We start from the raw sequence: 18,208 nt of genomic DNA on the forward strand, positions 1-18,208 counted from the left end.
GAGCTGTTACTTGATTAAGAAGTTGCAGCCAAACTTGTTCCTGTGGACTAAAAGGTGTACCCAGAGCGACACGTCTTCAGTTTTGTAATGTAAACGCAAAGCGTCACGCGTGACAGGATCTAACCACAGCTGACATAAAGACCATGCGCAGCGCGTGGTTGGGGGATGCAGAGTCTGCAGCTCGGTGGCTCATGTCCGGGGCACATAAACTGAATTGTCACATGACCTCCTTTGTTTAAAGCTTAGTTTGTGGTGGGGGGAGGAGGGCAAAGGCAGCTGAACAACAACCCGGTGACTCATCGGTTTGTTGCATTCTGACATTGGATTTGCTGTGTATCCATCCGCCTTTAGAAATCATCTACTTTCGTGCCACTTCTGCCTTACAATTTCCACCTAGCTGCCTCGGAAGCGTGTTCCGTGAAACGGGCGCACTTGCAGCAGGTACAAGGTCGTTACTGTCCCTGTAGTGGCAGCAGCGCTGTGGTTGGGCATCACCCTTCGCCCCACGCGGAGGTGTAATTAAAAGATCCCGTCACGCTCTCGGATCATATCACCGCGTGGCTCTGTCCGTCTTCCCATATCCTGTAATCCAGTTCGTTTTTTGAGCTCCATGCTTTCAATCCTGACCAACTGAGTCTTCCTCAGGCCTACATGGGATCTGGATCTCAAATGAAAAGGTAAATGGACTCCAGTTATGGAGCCATGCAGACACATACAGGACAGCAGAAGCCTGTGATGGCGAATACCTACTGCGGACTAATCCAAGAGTCAAGAAGACTCAGAGATCTGGTCTGAGCAGCTTAGTGTTAGCATCAGCATATTGGACTACTTTCCCGTTCAATTCACTATCACCCTACCCTAACGTGGGCCTTCACCCTGGAACCTCAGATGCGCAGAAGTCCTGACGGGAGGAGCGTGCACTGCTCTGAGCTCGCAGCGGAGTTGTATAAAACCATGCACCTCTTAGCAGCACCGAATCCACACTCAGCATTAGTAATCCTTCTTAGAGGTGACGTCTCTAATATCGGACACAGTATCAGAAATGTCTGCAGATCTTATGTGTTGCCGCATGTCATGAGTTGAGTATGTCTCTCTTCTACCTTGTGTTCTCCTCTCTAGGGCTTCCTTGATTCTCACAGGTAGGGCCCGCTTTAGCGCTGGTGGCGCCCTGTGCGACAATGTCTGTTGGCGGCCCCCCAATGACCACCTCTGCCACATATTCCCTCACCACCGCCCTTTAGCAGTGCTTCTCAAGTCTCCAGAACCACTGTCTCTAAGATTCATTTAGTTTTATAGCACCACTCTTACCAGTGTAAGGTGTCAGAGCACTTTACATCACACACACATTGCACAGAGACAAACATAGGTGTGTAAGTGTGAGTCACAGGTCACCAGAGCCGGGCGTGCTCCTCAGTAAATTGGTTCTACACTGGGTTTATCCTGCTACTGACTTTTAGCAGTGAACACAATTGCAACACAAGAAGGGAAGGCGCTCAAGTGACCTTACCCACTGATATAACGATGGGAGGAGTCCCCCTTACTACAGTGGTAGCAGTGGGGCGGTCTTCGCTTACCCCAAATACGGTACAGGAGAAGGTCCCCTCATTCTGTTGGGGGAGCGATTGTTACTATGTTGTCTACACGGTGGACGCAGCCTGTACTGCAACGTCTGCGAGGGAACCGCAAACTGTAGTCTGTGGGAAGCAAACCATACTATTTTTATTTTATTTTTAGAAAACACAATCCACCTTTGTAGAAAAAAAGTGCACTGAGTGCTAAGTTTTGTTGAATGAATAAGCTACTAGTTCTTTAAATGACTCTGCTTTTTTTCTGCTCTTCCTGTTAGCTGGGTGGCCTATCAAGAGCCCAACTACCGGGGGGCTCACTTCGTCTTAGAGAGAGGGGACCACAACAACTGCAATGAATGGGGCAACCACTCCGGCATCATTGGGTCTATCCGCAGAGTACAGTTCACGTAACGTGAGCCACTGACGCAAGCCATCTATGCAATATTACATCAGCAGCACCACCTACCTGGGTGCCAAGAACCTCTGTCTTGCTTTTAATAAATAAATACATGAAAGCTATGTCTTCCGCTGTTTTTTTTAACATCTTTTTATCGCCATTTTATAATAATACATGACAAAATGATGTAATTTCAGCACTTAACCAGGATATCAACAACCAGAGTCTGCATTAGTCTCAGTAAGGAGTGAGGCTCTACCTGCAGCCCCTCTACCCATGGAGCTGTGGTACAGCAACTAACTTCTTGAGGGGTTGAATGCACAGAAGGTGATGATTCAACAACTTGAGCTGCCCCTGACACCAGTTAGTGGTACCAGACTGGGTGTGCTTGGGTATTCTGAAACCCAGATGCTCTTCAGGGACCGGTTCCTATAATAGGACAGGCACATCATTACCATAGTGTACTTTGACACCACACACATGACACAAATAATTGCCAATAACTCAGAAAGAAGTGTACTTGTAGACATGCAGGAAAGTGCTTTGAACCAAATGAGCTTCGGAACTAGACCTTGCTGACAGTAGTTGACAGTCAAATGTTCTGCTAAGCACTAATTGCTTTAAGGCAAGTCGCAGATCGTTCCCACCAAATCAGGTACCTGGCTCAACGCAGGGCGCGCCTAGTAGGAGATACTGCTCTTTGCAAGGCAAGGTCTTCCATGAGCACATTCCCTTTTGTGGTCGAGAATTTGGTGTTTACTGAAAAGGGTGCTGTTTACTCAAATGCTATACAAGCTATGTCCAGATAAGTAGCTCGGTGCTGGCATGACCTACTCAGAATTTCTTTTCCTCAAATCTCGTGAAAATATGAACAATCAACACACTTAATATGCTTATATTCATACAAACGGAGAGTAGTCCCATGAGAACTATGTTCTTCAATGAGAGAATGAGATTTCTTAAACAATGAGTTTTTCAGAGTATACATGTAGGACATTGCTCTCTTGTTGGATATCCCGTTAATTAAAGGTAATACTTGCTTACCTCGATTTAGTCCTAAAACTGAAACTTTTTAGGGTCATTTCAGGAGTCTTGATAGGGTTGACCTTCTTGGGTGGAGTACACTTGTTGGAAATCTATTCTTTCTCATCAAATTACAAGTCTGTTCTACAGGATCTCTGGGCTCAGCTTGATTCTAGAATAGGATTGCCAGGAGTAAGTGTATGTTTAGAGGTATCTTTATATGTGCATAATATGTAGCAGAAACGTGGGATCTTATATAAGAATTTCTATGACAGCCAGTGATCGAATTAGAACTGCAAATAACATGAGATTAAAGGTAAGGCAACTTCAAACAACCAAGCATTTGTTCTGCTAAATGCCATATTTGGAGGAACTAAGGGGCACTGTAACAGATCGTGTTTTTTTCTACAATATATTGTTTTGGATCGATCACTAGTTTTTAAAAGGACTGAGTGGTTATACAGCAGCTGCTTTTAGCAAACAACAGATAAAAGGTAAAATGGAATTGTGTTGGTGCAAGTGGATGTAAATGTACTAAGACAGGAGGCATCAGGAAAAGGTAATGTGAACCTCAGTCATGGAAGGTATGCTCCTGGCTAACTACCAGACCTTACCTCCTAGTTAATCTTTGGGAGCCCCATTTATTTTCTTTTAGCATTTCTATTAACTGCAAATGTTAGTTCTTGCAACTACAGCTAAGCCCCTTCAAAGGCTTAAGTAAAAAATGTAGAAGGCAATGAATCTCTGCCAGGTTGTCTGCTGGCTCATAAGGCCATTGGAACTCTGGCTGGTTGCCTGCTGGCTCACAAGGTCTTTGGAGGCTGCAGCCCCGCTTCCCAGCAGAGGAACACCCGCCAAATTCAGAGACCTCTCCCACCTGGCCCGTTGGGGTGCTTGTTCCTTCAGCAGACTCCGAAAGCCGGAGTTTCCAATCGAATCCCTGGCCCTGAAATGCAGGGAGTTTTATCCCTGCACATTGGGGTCATTGCATCTCCCCTGAGTGGCATTGACAGAGCAGCTCCAAGCTTGCAAAGATGCAATAAGTTGGCTTTACCCAATGGAGGAGGGGGAAATCTTTTCATCAGCTCCTAACTGGAGCCATCGAGGGTGAGATGTCATCCACAGAGTCGCCGGCAGTCCTTAGTGGTCGGTCAGGGGCAGTTCCCTCGCAGAGTGGGCCCAAACCGCTGATTGCAGCCTCAGTCCATCCTTCAGGTGGAGGCTTGAATCCTTTGGCAACGTTGGTACTGGCAGCCCCTCCTGGCATACGAGGTTGCAACAGTATGTGGTAATATGGGCTCAGGCTCTTACAGCTCGAACACCCATGCCCATTGCAAGTTTTGGCGCTCTTCAAAGTTGCAACTTTACTGGTAGGTCACTCTGGCATATGTGGTCTACGCAGCGCGGTGGTATGGGCTTAGCAAGAACAGCATGGCTCTCACCACAACGCGGCTCTCTCCTGGCATATGAGGGCCACTGAAAAAAAGTCTGCACATGGGCTACGGCCCAATCGGTGCACTGCTGAATCCTCACACCATGCACAGGGAGTCCTCATGCGATGGCTCCCCACTGGACATTGCTCACTCCAATGCTCTCCTCTTCCTCACAGGGCAAACTGGTCTTGGCAGGCAGGCAGGCGCTGGTGCTCCAGGCTCAAGGTGCTCTTGGTTTCTCTGGGTGATGTCCTCTCACCCAGCAAGTAGACTGCCTGGACTTTGCGCCCAGTCCTGGTCACAAGCAGAGCCCTTTCGCACATAGCTCATCTGGCTGCTTGGCAGATGACAAAGCATGGGGTCTAAACTGAACCTTGTTATAGTCCATTTCCAGGGACCAAAATGTATTTTTGAATCTGAGTGCCTGATTTAGGTCTTGGTGGGACTACCATTGTCTCTCCGCAGCGGAGTATCTAAGTACTCTGCCAAGTGGATGGTATCCTGCCCGCCATATTAGATGTGTGCTGGCTGAACCTCCATTCGCATCAACAGACTGTTTCCAGTCGTGTAAGCTGCGCACAGTCGTCGAGGGAGCAGACTCCTCTGCTGACTAACTGTACTCCGTCGCTGTCAAGTGGGTGGGTTTGTGCCAAGTCTATTTAGATGTCCCCATTGTGCTGCTGTTGTCCTAGCGGTGGTTTGCTGATGGAATGAGTCCCAGGTGGAGTGGAGCCTGGTAAGTCCTGCTGATTTATGTGTCAATACACATCTCTTTTGTGTTTGCTTCTAAAATATATGTAGGTAACGTGTTATGCCCCCTTTCTTACATATTGCATAGCACACAAACAACACACACACTCTATTGAATGCACACCCACAGGACCACAAGCACAACATCCACACCAATAACACACATTTTTCTTTCATTGTCAATACAAGTTTGTTCATTTTACCTTGATAAGTTGTAAAATGTACACTAATGCATTACACAAAAAAATGCATGTCAATGCAGTGTAAAAATGCACGAGACGAAACCAATTGTCAACTTACTATTCATAGTTAGACAGGTTAACAGAAGCCTTAAATCCCAGCGATAAAGGAGTTGATTAGCATCGTGGTCATGTACTAGCAGCAAAGGGAGTACTTGGGCAATGTGGTTCAAGAAGGAAACAGAAGTGAGAAATAAAAAAAAGTAAACTTCTACCTCATTTCCTTTAATTCCAAAGTCATCCCTGCCACAGTTTCATTGACAGAAAGGCTCATCATGATTTTTCCAGCGGTAATCTTGGCTGGACTCTCACCGACAGCCACTTCTGCCTATAACACCATCAACGCGGTCGAAACTTCCTGGCGGAGCTGGCATCACTCAGGTTGTTTTTCATACATGGGCACACTAACATCTAAAGAGAGTGGGCAGGCTGCCAAGTAAGCGGGCGGTGAAACTGTTGAAAAAGTGACGTCGGGATTAGATCTCCCAAGCCCTAAATCAGACCCAGAGTATTTGAAGTTTGTTGAGATTCTGCTCCTTTTGAAGTGGACAACACAATGCTTGGGAGTCACCAAAGATCACACGTGTATATAAGCCACAGTGAGAGGTGGATCAAAAGGTTAATCTTAGACCACCAGTCCGACGCTTTATGATTCCCTTACCAGCCCCATCTCCTTTCCTGAGATATGTCCAGGCTCCTTCCTTGTGATCAATCAATGAATCAAAGAGCATTCTTTTGAAGTGTAAAGGGAGTCTCTTCCTTTTCTTCCCAGTGTGTGTCATCTGGCAGGAATGCAGCAATACACAAATCTGTCTGGGGTGTATTCCTCTACTCCTCATTTCTTTCCCAGTCAGACCTGGGTTTCCCAAAATGGATCCCAGGGTCCTTCATGCAATGTACCATTGCAGTCAACCTTACTCAGTACACATTCACAGCACACCTACTGTTCAGCACTAGTACCTCCATGCATTGTACAATTACATGTACACATGCATTCAGCACACACACAGTCTGTGCACACTGTTCAGCATTCAAGCTTTTCTGAAAATCCAGACAGCCTTGTTCAGATACTTAGATATACTCATGAGGGAGGACTATGAGCCTGTATATGACAGTAATGTTAACTCCTTTCTCAGTTCACTGGAGGCAAGCATAGTTAAATAACTGAGGCATCCCATGCCAATATTAATACCAGAAGCATGTTTTCACAAACTACATGTTTTAATGGGCAAATATTTTGCGACAGTGGGAGGCCTAAAATAGCACTGGAGATTCTGAGGTTGCCACTAAAGAAAGAAGAAATGCTACTGCCAAATTTTGGGATCTACTATGAGGAAGGCCACCTTCAACATGTGACATCTTAGCTGGTACTGGAATAATCCGATCCTGTAATATTATAAATAAAGCAGTTGAAAACATGAATAACTTTGCAATTATTATTTAAGAAAGTGGCAAAACAAGTTCCCATACCAGTGAAGATCATCCTTAAAGTTTGGAACATCGTAGCCTATACTTCACATTAAATATATAGGTATACTCCACATGTGTCCATATGGTACACAGCTTTATCTTTGACTATGGAGAGATTCATGGCAGAGGATACTGAGGCAGCCAAACCACAAAATCTAGAGGACATATATGAGGAAGTCAACTGTTGGATTTTGCAGACTTCTGCACTAAATGCGGCATCCCAATTGATAATTTTCTTGCCTACACCAGGATAGCAGCAAAAAAGGGAAAGCTGGCCTGACTTCACTAATGAAACTAAAATGCAATGGTTAATATAGAAATACTATTGTTGAGAGGAGAGAAAAAAATAGTTATGAGATGTTACCAAAGACATTTACTGAGTACTAATCAAAAACTGAATAGATTTCATGGGAAGCAAATTTATGTGAAGACATGGTACCCATCATGGAACAAAATGCTCATGAACTGCGGAAGAGTCACCAGAAATGGCAAACTCAAGTTCATACATTAGAAGTGCGTACACATCAGATATATTCCCCCCAACCTGATGTAAAAAATTAATTCAGCTAAGTGTAATGAGTGCCCTAAATGTGGTACACATGAGAGAACTTCTATGCATATGTGGTGGGAGTGCAATTAGATCCGTATGTTCTGGCAAGATATAAACCAAAAACTGAGAAAACTGACCAGGCTACAGCTCAGCATGACAGCCCAGCTATGTTGTTTGGACAAGCACTAATCAGAAAAAACATACACGTATTAATGAAAGTACCGGAAGTGGGACGTACAGTGGCTAAGCAGAATATAGCAATGAAATGGAAAAAGTGAAGTACTGCTGTACAAAATTTGGCAAGCGGACAGGATTAAATGTGCGCCTTGAGACCCTCACATGTGAGTAGTCATTCTTTATAAGTCCTTGATTGATTGTTCGAAATGGGTGGTAGTGGAATGAGGGGTAAGTCAATTGATACAATATAAGGATAATGGCACTATGAATATATCAAACTGTGATCTGATGCTCACTCTTATTGAACAACACAGTGATCAGGAAGAAGAATCATAACTCTGCAAGTCCAGTGAAAATGAGGGGAGACAGTATGGATGTGATGGAGAATGTTCCTGTATAGTGAAATTGAAAAGCACTGTTAAATGTAAGTAATACTTAATGCTAGGAAGATAAATCAATGAGAAGAATTGTTTATGATTGAACACTACTGGGTAAGGGATTTAAGGTCACTTACTGTTATGTTTGACATTTACATTAAAAAAAACAGTAAACATGTAAAAAAAACTATCATAAAATAAAGCATAGTTTGTATTTTATTTCGACATATTTTAATAACCTTTTTTACATTTAAACTGTAATGTAACATACAAGTTCATTAAAATATAACTACATTTGTTTTAATTAATTCTATAAATCTCTTTTAAAAATTATTAATACATAGAAACATATTTTTTTACTTTCAGTAGGATTTTAGTTTTTTAGTTGAAGAGATGAACAGTCCATGGCTGCACAGTCTGCTGCAGGCCAACAAACAAGGGTTGAAAGTTCAAGGTGAGGGTTGGGCATAGAAACATGATGTTATGTTACTGGCCAAGGAGAAAGAGATAAGAAATTGTTCAAAATAAAACACAACAAGTCGGAAAGTTTTTCCATCTAATGTGTTTTAAACAAGAATATCAAGCATCACAGACAGCTATCAAAAAACTAACTGACATTTCAACTGACCAGAGATTTCACTTGAAAAGGGACAATTGAATCCTAATGCTAAAACTCATAAAATGTAGTACAGTGCGTGTATGTTTCCTCACAATGCAAGTCTATGGAAACTAATCACATGATAGAAACTTGTTACTTTCAGCAACAACCTACCTATTGAGCAGGTTGCAGGATATTTTCCTGGAGGACGTGCAAGATGCTCTTGAGGAGAAGATATAATTTGTGAATTTAATACTGAGTTCATTATTCTTCTTACATCCTGTTTCTCTTGGCCAACATTAAAAACAAGCTTACCCTTTGCAGAAATGTACAAAGGTACTGCCCTGGATAAAAATGGCTTTTGGGCCTTTTAGAGACATAAAATGTATCAAGCATAATTTAGGCTAAGAGACACTTCAAATCAATAAGAAACAACATCCATATTTGATTATAAAATATACCGATACACACAGTGATATGAAAATGTATATCTGAAAATAACAAGGTTGAGATACAAGAATATAAAATTATGTTTTTACACAGTGGATTTCACACAATATACTAGTAACACTGGAAACAAGCATTGGCATAGCCAATAGGTCTTGCCTTTGGGACCTTATAAGTGTTTAGCCATGCAACAGTTAATGTTGTTGCAGGTAGGATATTGTGCTGCATAACTAAATACTCATAAGGTCCCAAAGGCGAGACCTATTGGCTATGCCAGTGCTTGTTTTAAAGTTAGAGCTATTGGCATCGTACCTAGAAAGAGGATGCTCATACAGGCACTGAAGTGCTGTTGCTGTAGAAATAAATTTTGTGTGCAAATGTTACTTCTATAGGCAAGATATGTGAAGGCAAGAGGTATTGAGTAATGATGCCGTGTGGCAAAAGGTACAGCTGAGTATTTGAACTTCGGTTCCAATATTGTGGAGGTTTTCAATGTTTAGCCACTTAAATGATGGTATTAAAGGAGATAAGATGATAGCTAACTCCTCCACTTCGCTGTTCACATCTCCAGAAGTTCACAAAATACTCCAAAAGAGGCAAAATCTTAAATAGATTTTTTTTGCAGTTTTATATAGCGTTAACTAGCCCAAAGATATTGGTGCGCTTTATATGAGCACTATACATTACACATGGACTTATGATGGTATTATTGTAACTTAACAATTTAAATGTTTCGCCACATCTGCAGTGAGAGTTAGCGAAGATTGGCAGACATGGAGGCCAACATATACCTCGCTGGAGGTATGCGGGAGAGGATGAAAGAGAGCAGGAAGTGGCTGCCACGGTGCATTCACTGCAGCAGTGATAGGAGCAGAAGTCTGGCATAAGGCAGCCATTTTATAAGTGAGCAAATGAATGGCAAAGCACAATGCAAATAAGGAACTTTGGGAGGTGAGCCGCACCCTGCAAAACAAAGACTGGGGTGGCCACCATACTTAAAACAAAAAATAAATGAAATAGTTTTGCCATACTGAAAAATAAAGTGCAGCATGCCCCCTGGTAGTGTCCTGTATAAAAGTTCTCATAGTTGAACAAGTCTACATGTATAGAAACAACTTTTTTACAAGGCATTGCACTAATGAATTAAAAAAGTTCAGCGCCTGCTTTGAAACCTCTTAGTCATTTATATTTAACTAGTGCTGTCCCTCACACGTTTCTGCACAGCCCCAAGGAAGCAGGCTATGCCACTGTGGGTCGTTTAATGCGAAACAAACAAAACCAAGTGCGCGCCTCGCCATTAAAGTTAACAAAAAAAACAAGCATTGGCTGCGTGGCCATGAAAGTGACGCTGCTGCGAAAGTGATCGCAAAAGCAAAGCTGTGGTAGCACTTTTAAAAGCCCACTTCTAAATGTCTCGCAGAGCAACGCATGCGCTAACTCAGGCGAGATCTAAAAATGGTTCCAAAAATCAGGAGTCCATTGTTGAAATTGAGCAGTGGATATATACAAAACATGGTCCAACCTATAAAACAAGGGCTGTGTCTAGGGGTGAGCAGTGTTTATTACAGAACTTGTGAACATTTTGCTTAATAGTAAAGGTTATCACTTTTACAGACATGGTGCATCCTTTATTGAATTTGCAATATAGGATATAGCTAAAGAAGTTACTTTTAAAGTGACACTGCTTTTATTCAAACCTTTTGCCAGGAGTTAGTTAAGTTAAAAAGTGATCATTTCTCCGCGAAATGTACACTCTTGGAATAAACCTCTTTATACAGGCTTGCAGGTTGCTGTGTGATGTATGCTGGTCATACAGAATTCCCCCTTTCTACTGAATGTTACTGTGAATGTTTTATAACCAGCTATTTTCTTCCGATATCATTGGGGTTAGCTCAGATTAGTAAGACTATGTAAAAGATTGTGTGTGTAAGAGTTCTCTCTTTTCTCCGCATAAGCAGGAGGGATGGTTATTTGTCCAAAAGTTAAGAATATTTAAATAAATCATCTTTTGTTCACAGTACCACTTCATTCCAATGCAGTTTGGGTTGGGATGTGTCAAAACATGTTACAGGTTGTGAGAAAGGTGAAAAGGAAGAACAAAATAAAAATGTAAGAAAAATGACGAGGATCTAAATACAATGTCATGTAGAGCCTCAGTTGAAACATAAGTGTACAGAGAGGGAGGGCATTGACTTCCAAACATTACAGAATGTTTGGAAGTTTCTGGCAGAAATTAGAAATTTGCCAACGTTTTTGAGCAGGAGAAAAACGTCACCATCGTGCCCCAAAATAACCCATAGGGTATATAGGACCAGCCTTATCTTCCATCCAGTAAGTGGAACCGACTAGATTTCTGACTATCAAAATTCTTTTAGGACCTTTCTAGTCTGAAAATGCTTAAAACCATCAGGACAATTGACCAGGAAGTGAAAGACTGCATAAACTGCATAGTGTATAATGGGTGACATAGCTTTTCAGGCCAGGAAATATAATCAAACTGATAGGTGTCTATTGTTTTCCTTCACAATCTTCTCGAGTCACTCTCTCTCACCAGTTTTGTACAAATTGCATTGGCATCAGGGCCTTTCACATTAGACATAGAATTGAAAAGGGTAAATGGGGAAGATTCTCTCTAGCACATAACCTGACTTAATGACTTTCATTTTTTTATTATGGAAATTGTTTCCTGTCAAAATCTTAGGCATTTTAGTATTTAGATTTCTCAAATTGTGGAAAAACATCCTGGGGCACATTTACAAGCCCCTTGCGCTGCCAAGGCGTCACTTTTTGTGACGCACTGGCAGTGAATTTCTCTGCGCCATATTTACAAGGACTGCAAAAGCCACCCTGTGTGACTTTTCCTGTCCTTGTAAATACGGCCCCTTTACATGCAGCACTTTGCATGAAAGGGGCGTTCCATGGGTGTTGCTGTGGATGTTCCCACGCAACACCCATGGAACAAGACACGTTTCCAGCTTTACGAGGATTCGTAAACCTGGAAATGTGTCAGTATGCTACGCCAAGAGGTGCAACGAGGAGAAATGTCTCCTGACCGCTGATTGCTATCGTGGCGGTCAGGAGACCGCCTGACAAGCAGTCGGAGGTGTGACTGCCCAATTATGATAGGACTGCTGCACTGGCAGTCGGAAAAGAGCTCTTTTACATTGCGGTTTGTGCTGTGGCCCAGGAAAAGGGCCACAGCACAAACTGCAGTGTAAAAGAGCATTTTGTGCACATCCATGCACTGTGCCAGGCAACATGTGCATGAATATGCGTGGGGGAACTACATGTGACCCCAGGGGCTATTTTGCGGTAGCGAACTGGGGGCAGGGGCCCCGCTCCACCATAAAAATACTGTCAAAAAGGGACATCATAATCCCTATTGACGGTGACTGCACAGGCACCACTTCCATGCAAAAGATACGATTCCGACCGACACCCCAACGGGATCCCAGGACCTTTCAGAGTCGGCGGTCTTTCCCCTGACCTCTGTGGTCCAACCACCTGAATTGTAAAGCGGCAGTTGGACCGATGGCCTGTCTGTTGAGTGGACTGCCACTGACGGCTTGTCAGTGGCAGCCCGCACGACATCATAATAAGGCCCTACATTATAATCAAAAGTAAACTACGAGCATTGCATGAGCCAGAGTGCTGCAATCATCATGTTTTACTAATAGCTCACAATGGTATGTGAATCCATTTTGCTTATGTGCAGACACATTGGTAAACAATGTCTGCGCTTCAACATTCTGAAGAGACCATGGGAAAAACACAAAACTCAGTAAATACATTAAAGAAAATTTTGGAAAAATTGGGCTTCTTAAAATTATTTTGGGGCTTTATTTTTACCAATATGAAAGTTTGAAGAAATTTATTTTTCTCCATTGGCAGATTATTTGTGTTGTCAGGGTTCTCTGTTGTTGATTCCTGTAGGAAAATAAAAAAGATAATGCTAAAAATATACATTTTTAAAACTTTTGAGTAACAATAAAGATAGGTGCTGACAAAATCATCAAATCAAAATGCAATTTTTTTAGATTAGCAATCAAAAACATGCAATGATTAATGTAAAATTCAAAGCTGAAATGACACACATTTTAAATGTGCAAACTGCAATAGGCAGGCGTAGCTATGCGTATGCCCCACAGAAATACTAGGAAGCAAGCTTCCTTTATCTAGAAGCAAACCTAATATTGCTGAACAGTGCACAATATAAGTTAGAAGTCTGACCTTAATGTGACATGCTTAGAAGTGGTTGTCATAACTTCAGAATGTACCGGTTTTAATCGAATACATTATTTTCCTCTGACCCACTCCTTTGTCCTAGGCTGACAATTTGTGGGTACTGCTGCTTCTGTTCATCTACTTTACTTTTGAGGCTTATTTTTACAGATTGATACTGCAACTCTAGGATCATTTTCTTGATAACTGGGACTCAGCTGAGTTTCATGAGCTGCCCTTAATGTGAAGTTCTGTTGCTTGAAATTGTCTTTGAGCTTTATGCTTCTGTAATCTCACTCTTTTCCTTTGATATTGAACTCTTCTTGGGTTCTACTAACTCTGAAATTCTGGTCTGAACATTTAGAATAGGGTTTATTTCTATATGGAACGTGCTTGAAAGAATATTATACCTATTTGATTTTAACCAAACCTTTAATGGGATTTCTGTAAACCTACTAAAGATTTCTTGACTAATATGAATAAAGAAAATAATTAAAAAGACAATTACTAATCTCTTAATGAGAATAAAGCATTTAAAACATATTTGAAACTCTCATTATTGATTGTACTTGGAATTCTATTTGAAATTTTGCTTGTGATGCCAAAATAGCTCATTGAATCATAACACAGTGACCAAGATCCGTCGCCTCGAGATGAAGAGACCAGTGCAGGGAATGAGCTTAACCCTGTGAATGATGGTAATTGAAACGGTGAACTATATTATTTCATTTTGGCCCCAATCCGCTCTATCACTTTTCTGGTAGCAGAGATATGGTTTCAGATTCAAAGAGCTATAAATAATTATCTAAGTTAATATCCGAGTCCTGAAGATCCAATGCCCCGAGTTTGAGGAGCTGACAAAGTGGGATTATCAAAGGATGTTGCTGGTTTGGCAGTGTGAGTATTAATAGGGTGATGCAAAGCCTATTGTAATTGTGTTTATGGTTGTATTACTGAGTTGAGAGTGAATAGGTTGATGAATGAAGGTGTTTATTGTTGCTATGTAAAAAGATTTAAGAGTTTTGAGATAGAAATACTAATAATTTGTTGTAGTTGTTTAATATCGATTGATGTTAGCAGAACCTAATTGTGCAAAAGTGTGAAGCTGCATTAATTAGAGTGATTTCACTTTGGTCAAGATTTCACTTGCAATTGTGGAATTCTTTTGTATGGATGAATTACTATTGTTTTCGTTAGAAGAGCAAATAAGAATTGATATAAACTTTTTATTGTCATTTGAAAGGTTTTTGTTGGTTTGTATAGGTCTGAGAGAAATTTCAGATGAGGGTGAGCTGCTGCATGAAGTAAGATTATATGTCATAGTGTTTCGTGCTGAGATTGATTGGTTGGTGTGCTTTCACGCTGGGATTGGTTGGTCATGTCACTGTGCCGCACTATGATAGGCCAGTGTGTGTGTCGATATTGTATTAGGATTTGTTAACATGCGTTTGATAAAACAACAACAGTGACCAGATTGGAATAAAGAAAATCGGACGTTTATGGAACAGAACCAAAATATTGAATTCAGATTCTTTATTTTGAGATTTAGTCAAAATCAAGAAATATTTTTAAAAATGTAAGAGTTTTGTGAAGGGTAATGTTTCAATTCCAGTATGGGAGGGTGGAGAGGTAACTCCTGAGGGTACGCCTGCACATAATATGGCAACTGAATTGGGATTACATACATGTTTATGGCTTTGTCAATGGTGTAAGATCACTGAGAAGGACAGTGCATTAAGATTTCCAAAATAAAGTAGTTTCCATACTAGAATGTTTGATAGATTGAAAGAAAAGTTTTACAAAATGAAACCGCCACCTACACCTGCACAATATGAAGCCATAATTATGAGTGAAAAAGCTGGCTGAGAGAAAGAAAGGGAAAAGTATTAGTAAAGAACAAAGAGGGTAATGCGTAATTATGCAGATGTTCGATTGGATGAAGGACAGCAGAGATGGAGGAAAGCCATAGTTGATGGCACTAGATCGAATCCAGTTATTTCTACAGAAATACCAGAGAAAGGGAAGAAGAGAAACACAGAGGGGAAAGATAAAGAGGAAAAAGAAAAATAGAATGAGGCAGATAATGATTAAAGGGATGATATTTTAGAAGAAATGTTGGCTGCATGACCCCCACTTATGCAGCACCAACTGATAATACTGAGAGTGATGCCCCAGGAAGCAGTACAATAGCTACTGCCCTTGGAGAAACTAGCTACCAGATCCACTGTTAGAACTGTGAAAGTCTAAGATCTACCCACCTCAGGAAAGAAGATCCAAGTCGTGAGGTAAACAGATTACCAATCTAATTTCAGAGAAGGTCCCCATAAAAATAGGCTCATTTGAATATAATGGCAATTTGTTGTTTGTGACACAAGTCCAGTAAATTTATTAGGGAGAGATTTGTTGTGCAAGTTAACTTGTACAAATTGCTGTACACCGGATGGTGTGGAGTTTCAAACACATGATGAAGATGTAGGATTGAAAATGGCTCAACAAAAGACAGTTGCAGTTTTTTTTTAATAAGGACCATTGAAGAATTACCCGTTTATGGGAGGGAAACTGTGAATATAGAAGTATGGGATTTCACAGGGAAAGACATTGTACTGATTAAAAGAGTAGAACCAGTCTGAATTACCTTAAGGGCAAATACAGCATACCCAAGAACACCACCGTACTATCTGACTCCAGAAACCATTGCAGGAATAACACCTGTAATAGAAGACATGATACAGGAAGGGATTTAAGAGAATTGATTGAAAGTCCATGTAACTCTCAGATCATGGGTTTACAGAAACCCAATGGAAAGTATAGAATAGTGCAGGATATTAGGAAAACTAGCAGTATAGTTGTTCCATGTTGTCCCGTGGTGCCAAATCGAGCCACGATATTGCTCCAAATTCCTTGTACTACGGAGTGGTTCACTGTCATTGATCTCTGCCAGGCTTTCTTCTCAGTGCCATTGCATGAAGATAGACAGTTTCTTTTTTTCATTTATTTTCCAGCAGAGCATTTTGGCATGGTGCCGAGTCCTACAGGGGTATATGGAGAGTCCCTCAATCTTTAATCATAACTTGAAAAAAGAAACTAGAATCATTACAAATGCCCGACAGATCAGTCCTTGTTCAGTACATAGATAATCTGCTTGTAGCATCCGAAACACAAGAACCTTGTAAAGAAGATTATATTGCTTTGTTGAATCACTTGGCCAAAAATGGACACAAAGTGTTACCAGGTAAACTGCAGTACTGTCAGAAAGAATTTCAATGTCTGGGACACGTAATTGAGAAGGGAGCTAGAAAGGTGTTACCAAAAAGAGTGGGAGTAAGTCTTCAGATGAATCCACCTCAAACACAGAAAGTTAGGATGTTTCTGGGAGTGGTTGGCTATTGTAGACAGTGGATACCAAACTCTTCTCTAGTGGCAAAGCCTTCACTGAGGTGGGCACACAAAGATGTGTTTGATCCGCTTCCTTGATACAGCGAGTGCTTGAATGCCTTTCCAGAGATGAAAGAGAAACTTTGTCGTGGCCTAGCACTGGGAATGCCAGACTACAGTAAAGATTTTACATTATTTTGCAGTTCGAGGGAGGGCTGTGCTCTCTTTGTACTGATTCAAACACATGGTGATGTCCGTAAGCTTTTGGCATGCTTCTCGACTACTCTTTACCCTGTTGCCGCAGGTCTGCCTGGCTGCCTTAAAGCGGTTGCTAAGGTAAGTGAAAGTTTGGAAAAGAGTGAGAGCATAGTGATGGGATATCATTTAACTGTAATGGTCCCACACTTTGTGGAGCCTCTATTGACACAAACGAAAACACAATACATGACCCATAATAGGCTTTCACTAAATATGAGCAAAGAATTTTGTCATCCAACAATGTAGTTTAGAAACGTTGTCAAATTGTTACTCCATTAACTTTATTGCCAATCAATGATACTGTTGTGATGAAATTGAACATGATTGCCTAGAAGTCATGGATTTATACATCATGCCTAGACCTGACATTAAGCATGAACCCCTGCTTGGTCCCAGCTTGTAATTTTTGTTGATGGCTCATGTCTGATAAATAATTAAGGTACCGTGAGAGCAGCTTGCACTGTATCTAATATAAATGATGTTGTCGAAGCTGCATGAGTTCAAAGGGTTAGCTCAGCTTAGGTCGCAGATTGCCCTTACAAGAGAATGCAGTTTGGCTGCTCAAATGAGAGTGACTATATTTGCGGATAGTCAGTATGGCTTTGGTGTTGTCGATGATTTTGGGAAATGATGGTCACAAAGAGGTTTCATGACCTCCTCAGGTACCCCATTAGACATTGTGTGCAAGTGAAAGACGTATTGGAAGCCTTACAGTTGCCTGCAGAAATCGCTGTTGTTAAATGTGCAGCTCATCAACATGGGAATTGTTACATAGCCATGGGAAATAGGTATGTAGATTTGGTAGCACAATATTGTATTTCACATTTGTATCTGAGGCGAACACTTCATTTTCAATGATGATGAAAGTAACCGATACTTGGGATGAACTAAAGAGAGTACAGGAAAATATTTGTGAAGCAGAACACTTGAGCTGGACCAGAGCAGCTTGTGAGAAGAATGACAATTACATATGGATGTAAGCTGATAGGAGACCAGTGTTACCTGATAGTTTGTTTTTCCACTGACAAAATACTTTCATGGCTTCACACAATTAAGTAAGGATTCCATGGTGAGGCTTTTCCGGCAGAACTGGTTTAATCCCAAATGTAGGATATTTGCAGAAGTGTGTCATCAGTCTGTGAAATGTTAGCAAATTAATGCGGGGAAAAGTACACACATTACACTGAGTCACTTAGGGAGATCAGGTGGTCTTTTCACCAGAATGCATATGGACTTCATCAAAATGCCTGTTTGCAATGGGCTGAGATATGTCCTTGTCATAATATGTGTCTTCTTGAGATGGATGGAAGCCTACTCAAACAGGA

General features: G+C 41.4%; 1 protein-coding gene across 1 annotated transcript in view; it reads left to right on the plus strand.

The window, feature by feature from the left end:
* LOC144824349 (gamma-crystallin A-like) overlaps positions 1 to 2,087 on the plus strand; it is a 60,370-nt gene extending 58,283 nt beyond the window's left edge. Inside the window, exon 7 of the mRNA XM_078683464.1 lies at positions 1,847 to 2,087. Coding sequence (XP_078539590.1) covers positions 1,847 to 1,979 — 133 coding nt within the window. The 3' untranslated portion in view covers positions 1,980 to 2,087. The remainder of the gene's footprint in view (positions 1 to 1,846) is intronic.
* The last annotated feature ends 16,121 nt before the right edge of the window (positions 2,088 to 18,208 follow it).

This window comes from Lissotriton helveticus, chromosome 3_1 (assembly GCF_964261635.1).
Source record: "Lissotriton helveticus chromosome 3_1, aLisHel1.1, whole genome shotgun sequence".
Taxonomy (NCBI): Eukaryota; Metazoa; Chordata; class Amphibia; order Caudata; family Salamandridae; genus Lissotriton; species Lissotriton helveticus.